Here is a 24452-nt window from a genome sequence, read left to right on the forward strand (position 1 = left end):
ATCATAGCAGTCTCTCAGTCCACTGAACAATACAGAATATAAGCAAGCAAAGAGCTTATTTATTATATTTTTATGCCATCATAAGCCACAAATAGTGTTAAAATGTACGTTTTCTGTGTGTAACTCATGCCACAAATTTTCTACATTGTACTAAAACAACTATGGTTGGGTTTAATTCTCTTTCATGCTCAGTCTTTAGTGCCATCATCAAGGCAGTTCAGGACGCCCCCTTGTGGATTTAAATAATCCCTCCACTCCTTTCAGACCCTGAGATTTATTGTTGGTGTGTTTCAAACCCATTACTTTAGAGCAGTAAACTGCCATGTAACAGAAGCATGTTTTCTGATTTCTGGTTCAATACAATCCCAAGTTTCAGACAAGATGGGAAGATTTCTGAATTAAAAGCTCCTGTAAATCTGTAAATGTAACCATCAAAAGCCAAATAAACGCGTATGGTATTAAAACTCAAAATGCACATTTCACTTTATGCTGACCCAGAAGAATTAACATATTGAAAACTTTTCTTCTTTTCTAAATGTTAAATTATCTTAAAATCTGTATTCCACATCAATGGTGCAGCACATGGGAATAGATTTGTTTCTAAATAAAAGCACATTGTCGTGCAATTTACAATTTTACCCATTTCATAAACAATAGCATTTCATTAGATGACTCTGAAGGAATGAACATTTTTGCATCAAGGCACCAATATCCTGTTATAAATGCTAATCCAAAATATTCATTTTATAAGGGTGATTGATTATTAGAAAACCCTGTTGGTTGCAATTGTGTTGCACAGCTGAAAAGCTCACTAACTACTGCGAGAGGAAGGCTGTTCAATGTGAGAAATCAAAACCATGTTGCCAGTGGGATATTCAAGATGGTTTTCTCTTGTAAGCAAAAGCAAGTTCTTCAGGGACGTATTACTAACCTGCTATTGGTAAAGGATTTTGCTGCCCTCTAGTGGAGGCTTAAACGAGTGTCTGATAATTTAATCTCATGTTGAAACTTCATTCAGACTCAAGAATGAGTTTCATTCTTGAGTCTGAGAATGGGCGGAGAAAATGGTTACATTTACCTTTTTTCCCTTACAGCTCTGAAATGCCTCTGCTTTAAAGTGTTCCATTGTGTTTCACACCCTTGACAAGGTGAATCTTATTGTTTTCAGTCAATGTTGGAAAATAATATGTTACATACTTTTTTTCTTTTACAACCCATATCAAATAAAGGTTTAGAGCGTGACAAACGTGTATGAGCGAATTGAAAACGTAGTTTTCTTTACTTGCTGTAATACCATTATACTTTATGGCCAAATAATATACTGAATTTACGCAATCTATGTCTTTATATTAAAGTCCTAACACCAATGACACTGTAAGCAATAGCATCAACATTACATAGGTAACAATGCTTTTTGTCAATAAATATAACATAAAAAAACAATATCCATTAGGTTTTTGAAATTATTTTGCCTTAGGTTATTTTCTTACAATTAGTATTTGGTTTAAAAAGTATCATCCTACAAGTCTTTTTCTGTACTCGCATGATACCAAGCAACTTTCTTAACTAAAACTTTAATGTAGTATTTAAAAGTTGAGTAATTTTCCTTCATAAATATGTAAAATAATAGACTGCCAAACAGTTATTTTCACATAGAAACTAAATAAAATTTGCTTAGAGTTACAAATCTTACAAACCTGTGTGAGGAAAAAGCAGCCCATAACTTTTGACAAGTATCTACTGAAGGAAGTTGGTCATTTTTAAGAACCAGAACTTATTAGTTTTAGATTAAAAAATAATAATAAAGGAAATAGAAAACTTTTGCAAAAAGAGGAAGGAAGCATTGTTTGATGAAAGGAAACAATGTTTGGCTTTTCAACAAACAAACTTGTGTTTGTTGAAAAGGCCATGTTTCCATCATCCTGGTGTCAATAAAAATAGATCCAAATAAATATTACTAGTAGTCTTAATGCCATTTTGTTGTGGAAATTGCATGAAAACACCCCCCCCCCCACACACACACACACACACAAAAGAAACTGCTAAAAATGCATTTTTTGTAATTGTTTCTGTATTTATAAACATTGTTTGATTCTTGTCATTTTAGTCAAAGTTATTAAAAGCCATTGTGAAAGATTCAAAGAGCCACTTGTGGTTCAAGAACTGCAGGTTGCAGACCCTTATAACATAACAGATGAGCAACACAGGGAACAACAATGTACTATGAATCAAACTGCACAGGGCGTGAAGGCAAAAAAAAAAAAAAAAAAAAGAAGAAAAAAAATAAAAACATTTTGAACTAGAAAGAACACCGATTGTCTTTTGTGTCTTCTTCTTTTTCTTCTTCCTCTTACTATTATTATTGTTGTTTGTTGTTGTTGTTGTTGTTGTCATTATTATCATTGTTGTTCATTCAAAAATACGGAAACTGGTCAAAGTTACGCAAAAAATGGTATTACAAAAACATAAGATTAAATAAAGTGTAAATTAAGCAATTGACTGCCTCAGTTCAAGCTTTTATTGGCTAACAACTGTAAATTAATTGAGCCGATGACTCTAAATAAGATACATTATTAAATAAAAAAGGACACGAGTATGTGATGGGGGGATGAGGAGAGGGGCGGGGGAGGCGCGGGGTCAGGCGAAAAACACCATTTCCCTCTGTTCATGACGACATTAACACAACTAGCATGCGTGGTTGGGCAGAGCACCTTCCTGCACAGAAGATCCAGGAAACGGACGCCGCCAAGCAAATATGTTTAGTGAAATAGTGACAGGGCAGTCTGCGGCGGAAATTATCTTTCAAATTTAAGGCCTGCAATCTCTTTGTATCAAAATATAAGAACACAACTTTGTAAATAAATGTTTATTAAATATTTAATATTACACTTGTGCCATAAATGTTCTTTACTGCATTAAATCTAAAATGTTATTTTCTACGTTCTTGTTATTTTAGCTTTTACTTTGAAATTACAGCGGAAGTGTTGAAACGTGGGTACGTTAGCTTGATGCTAGTGCGCTAACTTCAGTGTGGTCAGCCAACCGAAGCATGAGGTCCGTGTTGTGTCCATTTTATCTCGTTGGCGTTACACGGTAAACATGTCTCGAGGGTGAAGGTATGGTCGGTATTTTGGGTTTTTCTTCGATTTCAGTCTGTATGAAACGGAAACGCTTCCGTTCGAGAACGACGAAGTCTTCTGTCCGTATCCCTCACCTCCTTCGCTAGCGTCCTGTGTCGGCTTCTATCTATGATGTGATTGTGAATAACTACAGTCGAGGGAAGTTATAATTGACATTATCACAGCTGAATGGCTGTAGCACCGGCCTGTCACTGTTTGTTTCACGCCCGCTTGCTCTTATTCCGATAGCCGTTTGAGTTCAGCGACGGGAGGGACCGTTTTGCTGGTGGATTGAGAGAAGAGACCGCATCCACAGCACTTTAGTTCAACGTCTGAAAAACAACAAGATGTCTTTCTTCAATTTTCGGAAGATATTCAAGCTGGGGCCGGATAAAAAGAAGAAGCAGTACGAACATGTACACAGAGACGTAAATCCGGAGGAAATTTGGGAAATAATCGGTGAGCTGGGAGATGGCGCTTTTGGGAAAGTGTACAAGGTAAGTTAAGGCGTTACGTTACATCCGCTTTCTAGTTTTAGCCCCATTTATAAAGACTCGCTGAGATCGGGCGGCGTCTAGTTGTTGAATGGAAGCAAGTGGGTTGATCTGTCATACAGCAGCAACATCGGCTTAGCTTTTGATCGGGCCATAGTTTCATTATTAGCTAGGGCCAGTAGCTAAAAAATAAATAAATAAATAACACAAAATCAAATCTGCAAAAGTTAGCTGCAGAGCTAAACTGTTACCTGCCTCCCTGTTGCAGAAACGTGAAGAACCGTTAAACGTTTCTCTTTTTATTGGTCTAAATCAATGTCAAAAATCACACTTACATTTTTAAACATGACTTTGACATGTGCTTAGTGCAGATTATGGAAGGAGTGGTTCATAACCATTGAATAAGCACTGCCGAAAGCTGTCCTTAAATGCTTACATGACATCCACTACAGTTGAGAAATATCAAACAAGCAGAACAGTTGCTTTGTAAAGTAATGACACACCCTTTTAAGTTGACCTTTTCTTATATGCAGTTGATTTGTGGCATGTTCTGTTGCAGATATTAATCAGGATTACTTTCTGTAATACGCACCCTGTATTTATTTCACCAAAACAAATGGACAATCTCTAAAAATTAGATCTTTAACTGTGTATTGACTGTTGCTAGGCAGGGACAGAAACACTGAAGTTTTCATACCATTCCCACTGAGGGTGTACATTGTTCAATTAAGGTTAATTAATCAATTTATAAGTATTGTTGATCATTGCTGACTTTCTTTTCCACCTCTTTTTTTTTTGTTTGGTTGTTTTGTTTTTATTCAGGCATTAGCACTTCTAGCACCACTGTGTCCTTTTTCTCAGTCTCCCTTCATTTTTGTTTTCATAAATAATTTTTCAAAGTCCTACGCAAATAATCGGAAGAGACGGGCTGCAGCCCATGTATTGTTTGACTACCGTAATACATCCACTGGATATTTTTGATATGATTCTGCTGCCACAACAAAATGTGCCGTCAATAAATGAACATCAGCTCTGATCAGTGATTGATGGGTGAAATATATATATATATATATATATATAGTCAAATATGCACTTGATTCTTTTTATTCTGATTATGTTTTTAATAAAGACTAAAGCAGATTAAACACGTAAACTTTGAGGCAATGAACAGGGATGTTCTTGTAACTATAAAACTTTATTAAAGAACCACAGCCGATAGCTTGTTTTTTTTCTTTTTTATATATGAAATGATCTAAATTGGTTCAAATCTGAATAATCAGATCACTCTTCAAAAAAAATATCTGAAATTGTTGTTGACCAGAAGAAGTTTGGTCAGATAATTTTGAGTAGTAAACATTCTGTTCTGTTTTTTTCTAGCAGCAACAGTTGGCAGTATATTTTAGTTTATCACTCATCCTATCGTGAGTGTCTCACTCCAGCCAATGCTAAGCTGTCACTTTAAATTGAAGGCTGATTTTCTGCTTTTAGTACTAACATATTCTGCCGGACCTCAGATGTCTCCTCAACTAGGATACTTAACCAGGTTGTTTTGGACTGAGAGTATTTTCTGTCTTGCATCTTTGGCAGATAACACAACCTCTTTGAAATGACTTCCATGCCGGGCCCTGAGGAGGAGTTCTGTGTTTGAACTCTGAGATCATTTAGCCTTTTGAAAAAACTTCTCGGTGTGCCGTCTATGTGGTTCCTTCCTTCCTGAAACTGTTGTCTACAAATAATCCAGTTAATGTTCTATTTAAGTCTTCATTTGCCTTTATTTGTTTCCTAAACTTGTTAGCTGGTCGGTCTAGCTGTAAGGGAAATCTAGGGGCTCCAACGTTTTTTAGCTGCTTAAGCCGCACAACAAACCAAACTTAAGCTGACCCGGTGTTGCCTTTACGGGACTACCTTCACCAGAGCCATTACTATTCTCATCAGAGTTTTTTGACAGGCCTTTGATGGTTGCCTCCTTTAGGTGTGGCTGGACTGGCTGCTTGCAAAGTGTGAATCAGCTGTTTAAATGAGTCACAAGGGAAAGCAAAAGTGTCCCTAATTCAGGCATGCATGAAGTATATGTTACAAACTGAAGAGGTGTGTCATTTTTAAAGCTCAATACAAACTACCACTGGAAAACTTTGCTTACACAGTGATTCATTTTATGTATTTGAATCAGTTTTTATGTTCAGAACTAAGAAAACCGAGCCTTCATTTGGCAAATTTTAACTGAGGTTTCTCAAGACAGTTGGGCTAAAATGCTGCGTTCACACTGACCAAAAGCAACCCAGTTCTTTGTATTTCTCACATTCTGCGTATGTATTAGGAAGGGTCTGTCAAACAGGCGTCAGCTGGAATGAGAGGAAAGAACCGGGGAGCATGTCATGTCAGAAAGTGTAAATATAGAGCCTGACACAGCGGTAAATGTTCACACTCCCTTTTTTGTTTTTTTCCTCTGACATTGTGTCTGAATCCATAAACATTAAATCCAATACGAGCCTTAAAATAACTTTTAAAATGGCTTCCAGGTGATCATGGGTGCCCAGTCATTTTTGCTACCAGGATCTTCTACTTTGAAATGGAGGTCTAGGCCCTTCAATGATAGACTGATATTTGGCCTGACTGTAGGAAATGAAGAACAGAAGTGGAAGAAATAAACTGTAGAAAGTCACAGTTGTCTGTGTTTGGAGCAAAATATATTTTTATTTTATATAATTCCTAATGTAGATTAAAGATCTTGTACAGTAAAAAATAGACTCTTCCTAAGGTAGATTTTATGTTACTCTTCATTTCATCCAAAATTATTAACGGAAAACTAAGTGGAAGGAAAAAGTGTGACAGAACAAAATGTACATTAACAGAGATAATTGCCTCCTTGAGAGGATTATGTAAAATGGGCTTTTTTACCTTTGCTTCTGTAATGCTACAGACTCATTTCCTCCGAGCAACATCATAAAGCACAAATTAATGGAAGAGAAGCCAGAACAAAGAATATGTCTCAGTAGTCCGTTTAGCTAACACATAATCATGAACATTAACTAGTTAGAATATAACACTCTCTGTGTAATGAATCCATATAAAATGGGTTTATCTTTTTGGATTGAATTACTAAAATAATGAAGCTTTTCTATAACATTTTAATATCTTTAATACAACCCACTTCCCGTTTAAACCTTTTGTATCGTTCAGGTTTTAACTGTTTTGTTCATTTTGCTTCCAGGCTCAAAACAAGCAGAACGGGACCCTTGCCGCTGCTAAGGTGATTGACACAAAGACGGAAGATGAATTGGAGGATTACATGGTGGAGATCGACATTCTGGCCTCCTGCAACCACCACCACATTGTCAAACTGCTAGACGCTTTCTACTTTGAAGGCAAACTTTGGGTAAGTTTCATAGTTCCCTGAATGGTGACGCTGTTTTCCTTTTGGTGAAACTCCAAAATGGAGCTTTTTTTTTTTTTTGCTTTAAATGTAATGTAAAGAGCTTTAATCCTCGTTAGCTAAGATAGATTTATATGCTTCCTCAACTGGAAACTGCAAATGTATTTACATTTATGGAACGCCGGCAGTTTCTGACGTTCCTTTAAGATCAACATTATCATCCAGCTATTTCTTTTTGAGCTGTGCCGTTTGAATATGTGTGCTGTACATCTCATTCTGTGAGCACTAAGAGGTCCCAGAGCAATTACGTCCTGTCAGGCGGTGTCATGTGACTGCCCCTTGTGGACCAGCAACGACTATAGGAAAATAATGGAATGGTTTTGGTGGCTGGAGAAAGTGCCTGTGAATAATTCAGAGATGCATGCAGGTCATGTCTCTGGAGCCTGTCTCTTAAGCAGCATGATTAATTCCTAACTGCCTCTGCTTTGTCTGGGTCGATCAGTTAATGTATGATTTATTCCCCTATTCGGCTGTGGGATTTAAGTTGGCAGATTTTAAGTTGTACTTATAGTAACAAAGTGAATGCTTAGTGAAAGCGAAATCTCCATGGCATGATAGGTGTTACTAGCACTATTGCAAAACTGGTCTAACCACGTTCTCCCCATTGTTTGAATTCACAAATGGAGAGGAAAGTTCAAGTTCAGTTTTTATTTATTTTTTTATCTTAACCATCTGGTGCAAAAAGCTGCCAAGTACTGAAGCAAAGCTTAATGGAGTTGAAGTGGGAGCCAAGTTCATTGAATTAGCCCTGATTGGAGGTATAACGCTGTCTCTTCTTTTTGTACGCTCAAAGAGGAAAATGAAAACCTGCAGTTTTATTATTATTCAACAGATCAAACAAGAATAATTCAAATAACTCAGCACGTCTAATATAAGCTGTTTGTCCAGAAATACAAATTTTAACGACTATTGCACCCTTTGCCATGACAACAAGCTGCAAATATAATTCATGTTTCTATGCTACAGCTGTCTTTTCAATTTGAGACTTCTAGTCAGGCATCTATGATGGCCACCCTGGTGTCTTTTCCTTGGTGGTCTATTGATCCACGAGGCTGAAAAGTTCCGACTTCAACTCTACAGAACAAAATCCTGAAGCCTCTTTGGTTTATTTATGTAACTGAACAAACTGGAGTTGACTTTTCTTGTGCTTCCGGCTCAGTGTTGGTGCATGTCTTAGAGTTTCAGTCCAGGAGCGATTGAGAGATTTGCATGGGCCTCGCGGTGGAAACTGACACGTCAGTGGCTGCTGGCACCAAGTCGTACTGCAGGTCTTTTAAAGGCCAGTGAGGGATTTTTGACCACCAGCCTTCTCAGGAATCTGGTGGCCGTTGTTGACAGCTCTGTTGCCGATGTTACTTTAGCAATAAACTGAGCTCTCTGCTTTCAGCTGCATCTCAAACAACCTTCAGGGCCTTTTTTTTTTGTATCATTTTCCTTATTTGAGCAAAACAACAATCTCCTCTAAACTTTTAGGACAGTTCTCTTGACTTGGCCATATCCCCAGCATGAAGTGAAACATGACAATCAACAGGTCAGATATTTTAGGTGTTCTATCTCAGCCACACTTGTTATACCTTCATTGGTTGCATCATATGTGTCTGAGAACAAATGTGGTTTGTAAATGTGACCTCTTATGAAAAACCTGCTTCTAATTAGATTTAGATCGGTATGATTTAACTGAACTATCTAAACTGTTTTTGTACAATTTTATTGCAAACTGAACAATTTACAAATTTGACGATGCTCCAAAATCTATTAAATAACATCATTTATTTAATACAAAGTGTTTTTTACTTTGTAAAAATGTAAAAAATAATGCAAAAATAATGCATTATTTATGCAATACATGCATTACTATTTTGCATTAAAATAATGCAAGATACACAACTCCAGCACCTCAATCAATCATGAGATTTTAGTTTCTAAACAGTGTGTTAGATTATTGCAACAGTTTGATGTTGCAATAATCTCAGAATGTGTTGAAGAAGCAATAATTGAAGCGGCACATTTAACTAAGATAATAAAAAAAAGAAACAGAAAATATGTCTAGATTAGGAGCTCACTGTGATCTGAGAGCACCTGATTGATTAGACCCCTGGAATGTCATCACTGTCTAATCAATAAAGGCCCTGGGAGTGGAATGTCTCCTTGTATTATATTACCTTGTTTCTGATGGTCTTCCTCTTTTTTTTTTTTCTTTTTTTTTTCAGATTCTGATTGAGTTCTGTGCTGGCGGTGCGGTCGATGCCATCATGCTGGGTAAGACCTTCATCTGCTGAACAAAGTAGGACAAAGTGTTTAACAGGATTTTTTTATTTATTTATTTTTACCATTCTGAAGTGGGAACAGCCAACTCTTTATTGCACAGGGGGAATTTTCTCTCTCCCTTCACTGTTGTTATTGTAGCTCAGGTTTCATAGCCGTTCCAACTATGTGGCTCCTAAATTCTGTCTTGTTTTGAAACACTTTGCCTCTTTGTTTTTAATGACAAAGCTGAACTTTAACTTATTCAACCGTTCGATGTACATCGATTATACTCTGTGGTTTGACTTGGATGCATCCAGTCATGCATACAGGATGACATAAGGTTGGACTTTGTCCCCCGTCTGCCATGGGATACCATCGAAAAATTACATTTGATGTGAATCTGTGCAGATGGCCTAGTGTCGTTTTACTGAGTGTGCGTGTTGTTGATCATCAGAACTCGAGAGACCCCTGACTGAGCCCCAGATCCGCGTGGTGTGTAAGCAGACGCTGGAGGCCTTGACGTACCTTCACGAGAACAAGGTCATCCACAGAGACCTGAAAGCTGGAAACATCCTCCTCTCCCTGGACGGAGAAGTAAAACTTGGTAAAAAGCTTTGCAGCTTGTTTTAGTAAATGCAGTTGACGTGTGCAGATGCTGGACTAATGCACAGGTTTGCAAAAAGTATTCACATCCTTTGATCCTTTTTACATTTTGTCATGTTGCAGCTGCAAACTTAAATGCATTTTTTGGGGGATTTTATGTGATAGTCTGACAGCAGGAAGTGTGCAGTTGTAAAGTAGAAGGACGAGAAGTCTTGTTCTTAAAAGTTTTACGGATAAAGATTTGAAAAGTTTGGTGAAAAATTGTATTCAGACTCCTGACGTCCCCAAATGAAATCTTTATTTAACTTTTTGTGTTATATGCAGAATGAGATGAGTACAAACTAGCACTGCACAATAAGCCTGAACACATCCTCCACATGGTGATGGCAGCATTATGATGAAAGGATGTTCAGCCTATATGCTGATTGACACACAAACAGTTTAGATCAGTTTATGTGTCAAAATGTCCCAGTGCAACTCCAGACTTAAATCTAATTGAAAATCTGTCACAGCTTGAAAATTACCGTGGATTCTCTTCATCCAGTCAGACTGAGCCTTAAAAAAATTTCCAAAGAAGATTGAGCAGAATTTTAAGTTTCTGTGCAAAGCTGGTTGAATCCAAACACACGGTCTACTTTTTAGACATTTTTTAAAAACTGTTGAATACCATGAATAATTTTCCTTCAGCTTCAAAATTATTTATTTTGTCAATATCACATAAAATCCCAATAAAAGACATTCAAGTGAATGGGGAAAAAAAAGGTGCAAATGTTCAAGTGGCGTGAATGCAAACTCTGGATTCATTCCCTGTGTATTTAATAGGCAACAAAGAAAACCAAGCGATGCACTTCTCATGTATTGTTTATAAATCACGGATCTGCTGCAGCCGGTGATGCATCAAATCAGTTACATAATTTTCCACCAGTAAAGTATTCATGTAGCTGCCGTAGCGCACATAGCCGCTCTTTCCCTGATGATTCATGTTCTGTAGGCAGAGGGTCATGGTGTTAGCCTGGCAAACAATAATTATCAAGCTGGTCACCAGGACTTAATGATACAGCTTTCTTCTTCCAAGACGTGTGAGAAAAAGCCTAGCTGATAGTTTATGACATTGGGAGGTTTTTGCAAAGCATGTTTGCATTAAGGAGGTTCAGATTTATGGCTTTTATGGTTTATAAAAGCCATTTTATGGTTTATTGAGTCAAATTTCAATTGAATTGAATTGTGAAAACACTTGTTAATTTCTACTTTCAGCTGATTTCGGTGTGTCGGCTAAAAATACCAGCACATTACAGAGAAGAGATTCTTTCATCGGCACTCCGTATTGGTGAGTCATCCTTTCTAAATATAGGGAGGCACTCCTTTCTTTACTTCTTATTATTCTCTCATTTCCTGCTGTGCCATTGCATGTGAAGTTACAGAAAAATACTTTTTTCATCAGTTTAGAAGCACTTATATGTTGGACATCCTTTATACTGTATCGCTTAGCCTTCCTGTCTTTCCACCTCCCTACTAAATGCACACATGCAACGTTTAAATCACTTTCTATCCCCTTATTAATTGAATAAAGCCTAAAATTAGTGATTGACTGAATTTTTTTCAGGATGGCTCCAGAGGTTGTGATGTGTGAAACTTCCAAAGATCGTCCGTATGACTACAAGGCCGATATCTGGTCCCTGGGGGTGACCCTCATAGAGCTGGCACAGGTCGAGCCGCCCAACCATGAGATGAATCCCATGAGGGTGCTGCTGAAAATAGCCAAGTCTGAACCGCCCACTCTGATGCACCCCTCTCGCTGGTGAGATCGTTTAGTCTTGATTAAAAGTCGAGGTGGCTCTCGGATGCTTACCGATTGGAGTTAACAGGATATCCTATGTATTTCCTTTTATGTCCAAAATGCATTCTGAAAATCTGCAATATGACTTTGGTATTTTAATAGCAAGGAACCTAATGCTTCACATATTGAACAGGTCGCCAGAATTCAACGACTTCCTGCGAAGATCGCTGGACAAAAATGTGGACAATAGGTGGAGTTCAACACAGCTACTGCAGGTTGGCTTCCTGTTCAGCGTTACTTTCACACCTCTGATGTAAAGTTGATGATGTAAAGTTGGCATTGCGCAGAGAAGGGTTAATTTTTTGTGTTGACTTTCTGTTTTTTTCCTCACCTTTTGGGCATCTAGCATCCTTTTGTGACCAGCGTGACTGACAGCAGACCTCTTAGAGAGCTTATAGCCGAAGCCAAAGCTGAGGTCACAGAAGAGATCGAAGATGGCAAAGAAGAGGAAGAGGAGGAGGAACCTGATACTCCTGCGGTGGGTTATGTTATGTTGTTGCTAGAATGTTCACAATTTGCAAGAGAACATGAATTGCAAACATAAGACGCAGTAGAATAAAAATTAAGCAAAACATGGGAAAATCTCTTTTAGTTTGAGGTTGAACATGATACCTACACAGGCTGGAAAGCTGGAAATTTGATTAAGAAAATGCAAAAATTCAGTTTAGAAAAATCTTGAATTTTGATAAAAATGTTTTATTTTGTAGCATAAAGATAATTTTTTAGGGGAAAAAATACATTTTCTTTAATTTGCTGCATCACAACACAAGCATTGGTCCCTTTGAATTATGTTGACTTTTTTTTTTAAAATATGATCTTTTCACTGAATAACAGCAATTATTATTTAAAATTATTTTCTAGCAAATGTAAAATTATCTCATTTATTTATTTTATTAGTTTAAACGTAAATCACAACTATTTTAAAGCCATTTGTTTTTCTACCCATCAGGCAGTTCCTGGGCACAAAAGAGCACCATCAGATGTCAGCATGGCCAGTTCAGAGGAAGACAAAGTGCCACCTACTCCCTCCAACCTGGAATCTGTTACAGAAAAAACTGAAGCTGAGCCTGTGGAAGACCGGAGCAGCGATAAGCTCTCGGACGAAGGACTCGGAACAAGCGAAGTGGACAAGACGGAGGACGAGAAGCTCAATGAAGTTTCTGCCAGCAACGAGGACCTGACCCCTGCACCAGCGGAGACGAGCAAAGACCTGGATTCTGCAAAGGTTCAACTAGATGTTGATCAAACTGAAGAGATCTCTGGTGAGGCGGCAGTGTCAAAGCCAGATGAAGTTGTCGAGTCCCAAAAACCTCCCTCAGAAGTTGAAGAAGCTGAGGAACTGAAGGAGATATCGGAGAAAATGGACATGGAGGAGGAAACTATCCAAGACAAAATGGAGCTAGATGAAGATAAACAGCAGCCAGGTGAAGGCGGTGCTGCAGATTCAGTTGAATCACAAGAAATCCCTGAAGGTACAACAGCAGATGAAGTAGCAGTGGGTGAGGAAGGAAGCAAAGATTTAAAGGAGGAGATCGCCGAACACATGAAAGTGACAGAAGACGGAATCAAAAACATCACCGATGAGACTGTTGAAAATGTTGATGCTGATAATTCACAGTCAACTTTAATAGACACAAAAATAAATGGAGACATGGACAGCAAGTCTAGTGTAGAGGAGTCTTCCACTGAGGCTGTTTTAGAAAACAGAAGCACAGAAAATCAATCAGAACAGACAAAAGACGAAGTCCCCGAAGAGTCCGAGCCGCCAAAACAAGAAAATGAGAGCAAAGTGGAGGAAGAACTCGAGGAACGAGCGCCAAGTGAATCTAATCAAGTCAGCGACGACGTCAAAGTCACGTCAGAAGTTTCTGAAGTTATCTCTCAGGATGTCTCGGTTAAGGAAGATGGAGAAAAGGGTACTCAGGCAGATGAGGTCACCTCACAAGACAGCGTCTCTGTCCAGGAGAGTGAAGCCGACTCAGAAAGCAGGATGGAGCAGGGAAGCCCTGCTGTGACCAAGTCAGACGTGGAGAAGGACTCTGACTCAGGAAGCAGCTCTGCTGCCGATAGCAACAGCCTCGACCTTAATCTGTCCATCTCCAGCTTCCTGTCCAAGAGCAAAGACGGAGGCTCTATATCTATGCAGGTAAAGCTAAACGCTCCTCAGCCCCTGTTGCCAAGTAATTATTTGCCTTGATGTAAATCCACCTGAATTATTTTGGTAGGAGTCAAAACGTCAGAAGAAGACTCTGAAGAAGACCCGGAAGTTCTTGGTAGATGGTGTGGAGGTCAGCGTGACAACGTCAAAGATAGTGACGGATAACGACTCCAAAAGTGAGGAGATGAGGTTCCTGAGGTACGGCCCGATGCCCTGTTCAGTCTAAAATTAGGACGTGACCCGTTTACCGTCCCCGCCTGCCTTAAATAGCTCTCATTCATTTTGCAACTCCCACAACATTTTACAAATGCCAGATGGGTTATCTGCCATGATTCATGCTGTGTTATGGCACATTCATCTCTAATTTTGCATTTTAAAGATCAAACACCTTCACTGTACAAGGTCTGACTGTTTAGTATCTGTTCCTGTAAAAGTTTTACATTTTGTCACAAATAATACAAAATCGAAAGTATTATTTCAGTCTGGTTTTATAAGATAAAGCAAAACAAAGTACTAGAAAAAAACATGCAAACAAGTCTCAGCATTTTAAAAACATTTAATTTTTAATAATTTAGCAAAATCAAATTTTTCCAAAAAATTACTTTCAAAAACAGAACATTTTATGAAATTGATTTATCGCCCACTCCTATGATCAGATCATAAACTGAAAACTACCCAAAAAATAAAAGAAGGGGGGGGGGGGAATCTTTTAATGTATAAATATACAATTTGCAAATGAATCAGTTTGTTTCGTGTTCGCTGTTGTGTTGATCTGATAAGTCATTTTGTGCGGCTTCTTCAGGCGGCAAGAGCTGAGAGAGCTTCGCCTCCTTCAGAAAGAGGAGCAAAGGGCCCAGCAGGAGCTGAGCAACAAGCTGCAGCAGCAGAGAGAACAAATCTACCGGCGCTTTGAACAGGAAACTACTGTGAGTCACTTTGTTTCTACCGCAAGTGGTGTAATGTTTCTTTTTCCTTCGTTTTTTTTTTCCTTCTCTTTTTGGCAAACTCTTCAGAAATGAGCGCTGACATGAGTAGAAATCTGTGGCATCTAGAATGAAACTCTGAAGATGTTAGTGTCTGTTCATTAGTCAGCAAACTGTCAAAGGCTTTCGTACTGGATTGTTAAAAACGCCTTTATAGAAATTTCTACGGTCACCTCGTCCTGTTTCGTTTGACAGGCGAAGAAACGTCAGTATGACCAAGAGGTGGAGAACCTTGAGAAGAAGCAGAAGCAGACGATCGAGCGGCTGGAACAGGATCACACCAGCCGGCTCCGAGACGAAGCCAAGCGCATCAAAGCGGACCAGGACAAAGAGCTGTCCAAGTTCCAGAACATGCTGAAGAACAGGAAGAAGGAGGTACGTACCTGCACGGCGGTTTGCGTCGGGGCTCGGCTCATTTCTGGCATCTGCATGTCACGCGGAGCTTTTTAATGTTTCTTGTCGAACAACTTAACTGCGGCTCGGTTTGTTTCGTTGCGCCGATCCTGTGGGAGTGCTGTGGCCAGCTGCTCTGTTGGTGTGGTGTGCAGACGATCGCTGCAGACCAGCTCTAGCTTTTCCCCTAAATGCTCCTTAATCCATTTTTTTCCATATCGGTCTTAATCTGTGTTAAGGTTTCTGCTGCTTCTCTGCTCTCCGGCTTCCTCCTGAGAGCTGAATCCTCCGGAGTGCTCGTCTTTTAAAAACCTTTTAATGGAGTTCAGTCTTGCTGTCATGTGCCATATTTCCTGTCCTTGCCTCTTCAGCGGGATCTGCTTGCTTTGCAGAGTGCTTTAGATGTTCTGAACATTTGCTGCTTTTTCTTTGTCTTAGTGCAGTTAAGTTGTTTGGCTTCTGTTCTGCTGCTTCCCCCTTTTTTTTTTCTTTTAATTTTAACGTAAAATATCTCAGCTGCATCCTTAAATATGTTTGTAGTTTTGTTTTTAAAATGTTTTTGTTGTTTAGACATGTAATCTAACTGTATATTGAACTAACCATGTTTGTTCTATGAATGTGTGAGTTTGTACTGGTTATGGGATGATCAATGTTATATCTATAAAGGTGCTGGGTGTCTTTGGGTTAAGTAATCCTTGCCTTGCATCACAGTAACTGATATGGAATCCAATAAAATCTATGATAGCCTGTTAACTTGTTTCAACACATTCTTGGTCATATTTCAACAGAAATTGTATTTACACGTTTGGTGATAGAAATGAGTTGATATAAAATGTGCACACACTCCTGTTAAAATGACATCGTGACAATAATTCATGATTTTTTTTTTGTGTATTTTAAACTGCTCAATTGGGAAAAGTCATACTTTTTTGTTTGGATTCAATCAGTCAAAATTTATTTAAAGAGCCCTTTATATATAGTCGTATGCAACACAAACTCTTAAACAAAAAGACAGACATTTAACCACTAGAGTTGGACAGATTTAAATTAGCAGAATATTTGTGTCAAGTATTCAAACTGCTAAAACAAGTAATAATTTGCAGCATTGCATCAACAAAGTATTATTTTAAGGGTTTGTCCATTTCCCCTTAAATAAATTAGTTTTTCTAGTTGAAATTAACAAGATTTATACTACATAAAGATTTATGTTGCAGCATTTTAAAAGGTGAGTGTGCACTTTAAAGATGTTCATGCATTTTCGCATGAAGTTAGAACAGCTTGCATTTAGTTAAAAAAAAAAAAAAAACTTGTTTTGAAGCTAAATAATCTCTACTCCATGTCAGTTACTCTTTTCCTTTAATCTCGTCGGTCAGGACGTTCAAACCTGTGGCTGTGGTGGAGTTAATCAAACGCAAACATAATGAAGCTTTTCTTGGACTAACACCTTCTGGCATGCATCAGTTAAACTCCTGACGTGTACATATTGCAGTTCAGTCTTAAATTTTCCAGAAATGATTTAATAAATGTCCAAAAAGATGAGGCGGAGGGGAGAAATTGGCATGATGGCGGTAAATCTGTCGGTGGCTGGATGCTGTAACTCTTCTGTCAAAGAGGGAGCCGTGCATGTCTTCCCCTGGTTGTTGGGCAGCTTTGTCAGATTTTAAGAACAATACGGCATCAACTAGTTTCTGCTGTAGGCCGTTCAGGAGGTCGGACAGTCACCCAAACACATGAGAAAAGAGCTCATGAAACGCATAAAAGACGACCTGGCGCTCCTCCAGACTGCAGAGGTAAAGCATTGCCTTCTCTGTTTTTTATTCTTCTGACTTAATTTGCACAAGCAATATATCTGTATTTCCTGTTTGTCTAGCTTTTTAGGTTTTAATTGGATTCTGGCCACATTTATTGGCACCACCTGGTGAAGCTGTGTGAAAAGCCTTAAAGAAAACAACAAAGTTGCAGTGACATAATCTCACTCTGAAACATTTAAATGTAACTGAAGCATTTTTTTTTTTTCTTTAAGTTAAGTAAAACTTTCCGAGTTCATTGTTTATTGGGTATGTAAATTTTGACATGACATTTATTTCTCCGCCACACACAGCGATTAATGATCCATGACATATAGACAAATAAACAGCGAACGTTAAGGGCTGACCTGTAAGCAGCAAATGGTTTTATAGAGTTTGACTGCAGGAGTCCCAATAATTTTCAGGTGTGATTGAATATATAAAAAATATTTTGCCTCCTAAATAAAAATTCTCAGCTTAAATAAAAAGAGCCATTTTAGTTGTTTTTCCACATCTTTAGCAAGGATGCCAACAAATGTGACTCACTCTGTACATTCCCCATTTCTAGAGTTCTAACTCTGTAGCCATTAAAGTTTCCTTTATCTAGTGTAACTCATTTGGAGGTGAACAATAAGCAGATTTTTATCGACTCCAGTGGTTATTGTAACATAAAAAATTTGCGCAGTCATTTTATATCTGAATAGTTTTTGAGTACTGAATTCTGGTGCATTCATTGAGCTTTATGTGGAAACGTGTTTCCATGACTCCACAGGCTGCTTAGTAATGTTGATCCTGATTTCCTGCTTTAATCTATGTAAATCAAAAGGAAAATCATTGATCTTTATATTTAGTCCATTAAAATGCACGATAAAGTATAAACATGACAACTTATCATTTGCAGCTTTAAGTGCATTTGTTTTGTTTTTGTCACTGCAACTTGCTTTGGCGTTTGATATCTGGTTGCCATTTTAGTATTGCTGTGGTTTTTCACAAAATGTTCTATTAAAAATAGTAACCACATGAACTTCCTGCAGTATTGTTGGACGTTTGTCCTGCTTCTGCCATTTCATACATTACAGTTAGGAGAGGAGATCATTTAGGTCTTACTTGATAGATAACTGAAGAGTTTCTAGCAGGAAACATCTGAACTGAAAACCTTTTCCAAACGTCGCCTTCCAAAGCAAACTTCCGATTATGACGCTCGATTAGCCGGCGGCGTTTAAAAAAAAGCTGCTCCTTTGCATGCCGGGTTCACATAAGATGCTGAATTAATTATCCGCTTTAAAGCATGCCATTATGAGAAGTGCTTTAATAACTAATTAATTGGCTTCCTCCTAACATTTACCGGAGCAGTTCCCCACGCATTAAGCTGACTGACATCCCCAAAGTGGAAGACCCACGTCTTACATAACTCTGGAAGAACTGGTTGGTGCGAGTGTGTGTATGCGTGTGTGTGTGTGTGTGTGTGTGCGTGTGAGAGAGAGAAAGAGAAAACTCCTCAGCCCGCTGTGTGTGCCGTCTGTCCGTGTGATCAAGGCGAGTGCGCTGTGTGCTCTCCTCCGCAGGCAGTGGCCCAGGTTATGATACAGTCTTTTCAGTTATCCTCATGCGCACTCTTCAACGCTCAGATGCAGGATGTAAGTGCCCCCACCTCCTCCACCCACCCACCCACCCACCCTGCTTTCTCTCGGTCTCTGGCCCATACTTAGATGTGTGTGAAGTTCAGTGACAGGATCGCTTGTGCTGCTTCACTTGTACTTTGAGAACTACACATGTAAGCATGGGCGGCGTTGGGCTTGTAGTACTTTGATGTTTTGTTTTTGTTTGTTTTTTTTTTTTGAGTGTTGCCATCACTGTATTTGTGCAGTGGTCGTTCTTTCTCTCCTGCTCAGTATTTTTCCTTCACCAGTTCACAAATGTTCTACATCTGGTTTGTGTCGCGTACGTGGCATCAATATCGTGTGCATAAAACTGGATGGTGTTTGTCTTAATATGCTGGTGATGCAGGTTTTGAGATCGTCTGGCTGAGTATATATTTATATCTGAGGAGCAATTATACTGAAACTGCCTAAACGGCGCATGAGAGTCATTTGTGCAATGATTTAAAGCGGCGTAATAAGGTTACTCTGAAACAACAGACGGATATATACCGAGTTACCTTGTTCTGTACCAAAAGCTTGTCTTTGAGAGCAAACGGTGTTATGATGAAGCACAGTGAAAAAATTCAAAAGCACAGATGCACCAGTCAGAGATTTTTGGCCAACTTCTGTTCACCAATTTTGTTTTTATGATCTCATTTATAATCTAATCTTCATCTGCAAACTCAGATTTTAGTCGGCGATAATTTGTCCTGAAGAATGATTTTGTGTGGCTCAATTTAAAGATCAACAGTTTTGAACAATCAAATGTTTATGGTAATAAAGATATGTGGAAATACAGTCAATTTTCACCAAATTATTTGACAAGAAATATCTATAACCAATTACTCTAAAATAATAAATTTCTGAATTACTTTAGATTTTATTCTTTTATTTATGTATATTTTTGAACATGTCAGAATGTCACAATTTTTACTGTCCAATTAGAAATTTTGCCTCTGATTTGCTGTTGTGCTTCCTTTGACTTTATTTTGAAACTCTAATCCAGCACTGAGGTTAGTTTAGTCTTCAGCTTCCAGAAAAAAAGATTGTTGCTACCTGTTAGCTTTAACGTAGGGTGTGTTTGCAGGGCGGAGAAAATATAACATGTTTAGTTTCAAAGTGAAATCAGTCATTTCTGTTTCCCAGCTGATTTCCTTCCATTACTCAAAAGCTTATAACTACACAGTGTCTCGTTAGAGTGATTATGTCAGTCTTGGTGAAATGCTCGTCTGTACGATAAAGTTCATCGCATGGAATCATAAGTAGGTAATGAAGCTAGAAACTGCCAATTTGCAGCCGCATACTACAAAAACAGAAATGCCAAATTTTCCCAACAGTTCAAATCCGTTGTTTCCTCCTGCTGTCTGAGGCGGTCACCTGATGAAATCGGCCTCAGTTGAAGGGTCTGTGCTGACATCAGCGCAGGTGTTTTCCTCTGAGCCTCTTTTTTCCCTCCCTCCCCGTCTCCTCTCTTCGGCCCCGCTGATGAAGTTGGACTGAGTTTGAAGTTGGACTGAGTTTGAAGTGGATGTGCTATGATTAGACTTGATGAGGCTTGGACCTGTTTGTGTCGTGTGACATTTCATTGCATTTCGTCGTTCCTGGCTCCTTGCTGTCCCTCTTTGTGGCCTCGCCTGGCCGCTCCTCACTGCGGCTGCTCTTCTCCTCAGGAGCAGGAGTTCCTGCAGAAGCAGCAGCAGGAGCTGGACGGCGCTCTGAAGAAAATCATCCAGCAGCACAAACTAGAAATAGCCACCATCGAGAGGGACTGCCTCAACCACAAACAGCAGCTGCTGAGAGGTAAGGAAGCCGAGGAGGAGCCATGAAACTATGTTTTTTTTTTTTTCTCTTAGTTTTTTCAGAACGCCTTCACCGTCTTCTGCTTCCAGAGATGATGCTTTGTTTCTCTTTTCTGACACACTTTTCCATTTATGCTACATTTGATTGCAGTTTGCATCTTGCAACAAGAAAAACAATTGAGTTCTGTCTGTTGGGACTCGACGGACGGCATCTCAGCAAAAAGAAAATCCTTGAACAGTTTCAGTCGTTCCACTGAAAAGATGAAACTCATGTGATGTGTGGCTTTGTTCCACTCAGTGATGAACTTTATAGCTAATTTTTTATGATGAAACCGAAAATTCAATTTCTATGAATACTATATAGTATTAAAAAAAAGAACTTTAATTAAAAATAAAAGCCTTTTTTGATCCAGAGATCCACAAACATCAGTCTACTCAGACTGATGGCCAACACGCGGTTTGGCCACTTTTACATGACTTACTGCGTCAGTGCAGCATAGCATGCCTAAAGTCAACATAAACAAAGACGTTGACAATCAACCAGACGTGCTGCACACGGTCCAACTCGCTTTAGTTTCCCTCCTGCCCAGCATGTTTGCTAACCAGAACACGTCCGCAGCCCTGCCTTCACATTCTGGTGTGTTCCGCAGCACGAGAGGCAGCAATGTGGGAGCTGGAGGAGCGCCACCTGCAGGAGAAGCACCAGCTGCTCAAGCAGCAGCTGAAAGACCAGTACTTCATGCAGAGACATCAGCTGCTGAAGCGACATGAAAAAGTAACGGATTAGAGAAGCACATGCAGGTTTTCGTCGAGCATACTAGATTTGTAAAAGTTTGCCTTTGTGGTAGGAAATGGAGCAGATGCAGCGCTACAACCAGCGGTTGATAGAGGAGCTGAAGAACAAACAGAATCAAGAGAGGGTCCGCCTGCCCAAAATCCAACGCAGCGACGCAAAGACCCGCATGGCCATGTTCAAGAAGAGCCTCCGCATCACCGTCGTCGTGGCCATGACCCCAGACCAAGAGAGGGAACGCATAAAGCAGGTGCAGAGTCACACTCCCGTCTTTCGCCGAAGGAGAAGTACTTTGGTTTTCCCCCCTTTTTATTCTGTATCCACACTAGCTCACCTCCTTATTTGTTTTTGCTTTTCACAAACATTCGTTTTAAATAAAGCCGTGCGATTCTTCTGCTCCCCGTCTAGTTTGCCGCGCAGGAGGAGAAGAGGCAGAAGAACGAGAGACTCCATCAGCACCAGAAACACGAGAACCAGATGAGGGATCTGCAGCTGCAGTGCGACTCCAACATCCGCGAGCTGCAGCAGCTGCAGGTCACACTGACACACTTACACTCACCGACACGTCACTCCGAAGCCAATAGAAACCCAGCACTAAAAGTCTGCCCTGTCAATTGGTTGTAGCAAAACATATTAGGAATTAATTGCTTACAACTGGAAGTGTTTATTTCCCCCCTAAAATGCATAACATGCGCGGAAAATATAGTGTCGAGATGAGGATGTGTTCATGAAAACTGGGTTAAAAGCCCCATTCTCTGCTGCAGTGCCCCCTGCTGGACAACTTGTGTCAACTAGCACTGTCTGGCTTTGGCTGTTTAATAATGTTTTAATATCCTTAAATTTGCATGTTCAGACCCATTAGAGACTCGTGTGGTTTCTCACCATACCTTTTTTTATTCTACATTTCTATTTCAAGTTTTGTTGATACATTACTTTAATAAATATATGTTTAAGAGCTTTTTTCCAAACAGTTTGAATTTGAATCCAGAATCAAGATGTTTTCTTCATTTCCTGTAAAGTATTTTTTCGGAGATGTGTGGTTTCTTTCTGACAAGGCTGCATTTGTACAGGGAGAATAAACAGGCACAAAAACATAGCATTACATTAAGTATGCTTTTAAAAAAAATAATGAATTGCTAAAGATATTTTTATTTTGAGATGATTTTTTTTTCTCTGAGTTTTACATTGAAATTACTGCAGACGAATAGAAAAACTGACTTTCTACGCTAATGGCACAGATAATGCAGCAGTTTAAAAGCAGAGCAGAGAGTTGTTTGGATATGAGTGCATAAAAAAACCAGAGTTCAGCACCGATTCATGTTAACGTCGTTCTCTTACCTCGTTTTCAGAACGAGAAATGCCACCTGCTTATTGAACACGAGACCCAGAAGCTGAAGGAGCTGGACGAGGAGCACAGCCAGGAGATAAAAGACTGGAGAGAGAAGCTGAGACCTAGGAAGAAGGTATGCTCTTCGGTCATAAAGTCGCTCACAGCAGGTTTCTTTCAGCAGAATTTGCATTTTACGGCCGCTTTTCGCTGCTTCCCTGCAGGCGCTAGAGGAGGAATTCACGCGGAAGCTCCAGGAGCAAGAAGTCTTCTTCAAGATGAGCGGGGAATCCGAATGCCTTAACCCCACCACCCAAAGCCGGGTGTCCAAATTCTACCCCATCCCAAACCTGCAGAACTCAGGTTTATAGCCTCGTGTTTATGTTCCTCAGACTAAACTCCAGTCAAACTTTTATCTCTTCCCCCACCCTGTATCCCCGATGGGAGTTTTTTTTTTGTTGTTGTTGTTGTTCTTTTTGTCTCTGATAAACATCGAAATGTAATTTGTGCTTTGATTCTGCAGTCAGTGAGCTTGATGTGCCTACACCACGTTCCCTCACCTAAAAGCATTTTCCCAGCCTGCTGGGAAATATCTAAGTAATATGCACTTTTTTGAGCATGAGAAGATTTCCAAGGTTTGCGGTTGTTAGCTAAGATCAGCCATGCTTGTCAGATTATTTTAAGCACAGCCTGCAACAGCATAAATAATCTCCAGTGCCTCACACACGCACACACACATCCCCTCCCCGCCCCATTTCTGACGTTTTTACCGCTCGCAGTAAATAAACGAAACCCTTGAATGTTTTGCACTTAAACAAAGCGGTTGTCCCTGTTGCACTTCACATTAGCTGGTGATCAAATCCATTTGGGGGGGTCAAAAAAAAAAAAAATCTGTGGCTGCATGTAAAGTAGATCTGGGAGAAGAAAAGAGGAGTGTATTTACTGTGCATACCGCATCTAATGTCATAGGGCATCAAAAAAAAAAAAAAAAAAAAACCCCGTCATAAAGCTGTATCCAAAAAAACTAGTACGTACCGTGTTCGTGTGACTACAGAATAATCGAAAACTGTGCTTACCAACAGCATTTCTGTCTCCTCCAGAGACAAATTGATGTATTTATTTACGACATACTGTTACTCTCCCTCGCCCCAAAGTGCTGTAAACACCGCCGTCCTGTTCGAAGAATATAAATAAGGTCACTTATTTGGAGCAGCGTTCGCACAAACAGGTGGTTTGTTGTAAACTTTGAATTGTAGAGGAATGTAACTGCACTGGTTCGCCACTTGAGTTAAAGAATATTCATGAAGGTTCAGAGACTTGATCCTTTGCCTCACAGAAGCCTATCGAAACTCCAGATGACTGTAATGTTTCAGAGTTTTTGGTTTTTTTCTGTTTAGTTACTGCGCTCGATTTTATTTTGATTTTTTTTTTGCATCGTTTTAGTTTTCTAACGCTTCCCTACCTTTGATGCTGTCGTTGCTCATCAGAGTACCTGTTACTGTATGAATGTCAGCATCTGAAGCTTTCAGCTGTGTTACATCATCATATTACTTTGTTGCTGCTCTGTGGTATATTTGCTAGAAGATGACTTGAACATCATTTTTTTATGAATGCTGGATTTTTCTTAGTTCTTAGATTTTTTTTTTTTTTTTTTTTTTTTTACATTTTTCTTCTCAGTTGCATCGTTTTCAAGCGTCACTCTCCCATCATGAATATTCCTGTTATATGCATTTTTGATGTCAGATCTAATGTATTTAATGCATCTTTATAAAATGCCCATTTTCTTTTCTTGTAAATAAAACCTTGACTGTTTATTTGAAGACTTGACTGAAACTGTTT

The 24452-nt window shown here is 39.2% G+C and overlaps 1 protein-coding gene across 3 annotated transcripts; it reads left to right on the forward strand.

The window, feature by feature from the left end:
- The first annotated feature begins 2994 nt into the window (after positions 1-2994).
- slka (STE20-like kinase a) lies at positions 2995-24433 on the forward strand. Of its 3 annotated transcripts, XM_088013227.1 has the most exons (20): positions 2995-3616; positions 6825-6989; positions 9257-9305; positions 9748-9897; positions 11151-11223; positions 11500-11694; positions 11867-11948; positions 12080-12211; positions 12683-13879; positions 13959-14089; positions 14694-14817; positions 15070-15249; positions 16965-17057; positions 18620-18691; positions 20365-20494; positions 21144-21268; positions 21342-21536; positions 21695-21820; positions 22636-22749; positions 22838-24433. In XM_088013227.1, exons 1-20 carry the CDS (start codon positions 3467-3469, stop codon positions 22982-22984), a joined length of 3630 nt encoding a protein of 1209 aa, XP_087869353.1. In that variant the 5' UTR covers positions 2995-3466; the 3' UTR covers positions 22985-24433. The 3 variants fall into 3 exon arrangements, with proteins under 3 accessions (XP_087869353.1, XP_014836206.2, XP_014836208.2); XM_014980720.2 differs by lacking the exon at positions 18620-18691 and having other exon boundaries at positions 2996-3616; XM_014980722.2 differs by lacking the exons at positions 16965-17057; positions 18620-18691 and having other exon boundaries at positions 2997-3616.
- Positions 24434-24452: the final 19 nt, after the last annotated feature.

Source organism: Poecilia mexicana, unplaced genomic scaffold (assembly GCF_051168715.1).
Source record: "Poecilia mexicana isolate PSO_F unplaced genomic scaffold, ASM5116871v1 scaffold_15, whole genome shotgun sequence".
NCBI classification, from domain to species: domain Eukaryota; kingdom Metazoa; phylum Chordata; class Actinopteri; order Cyprinodontiformes; family Poeciliidae; genus Poecilia; species Poecilia mexicana.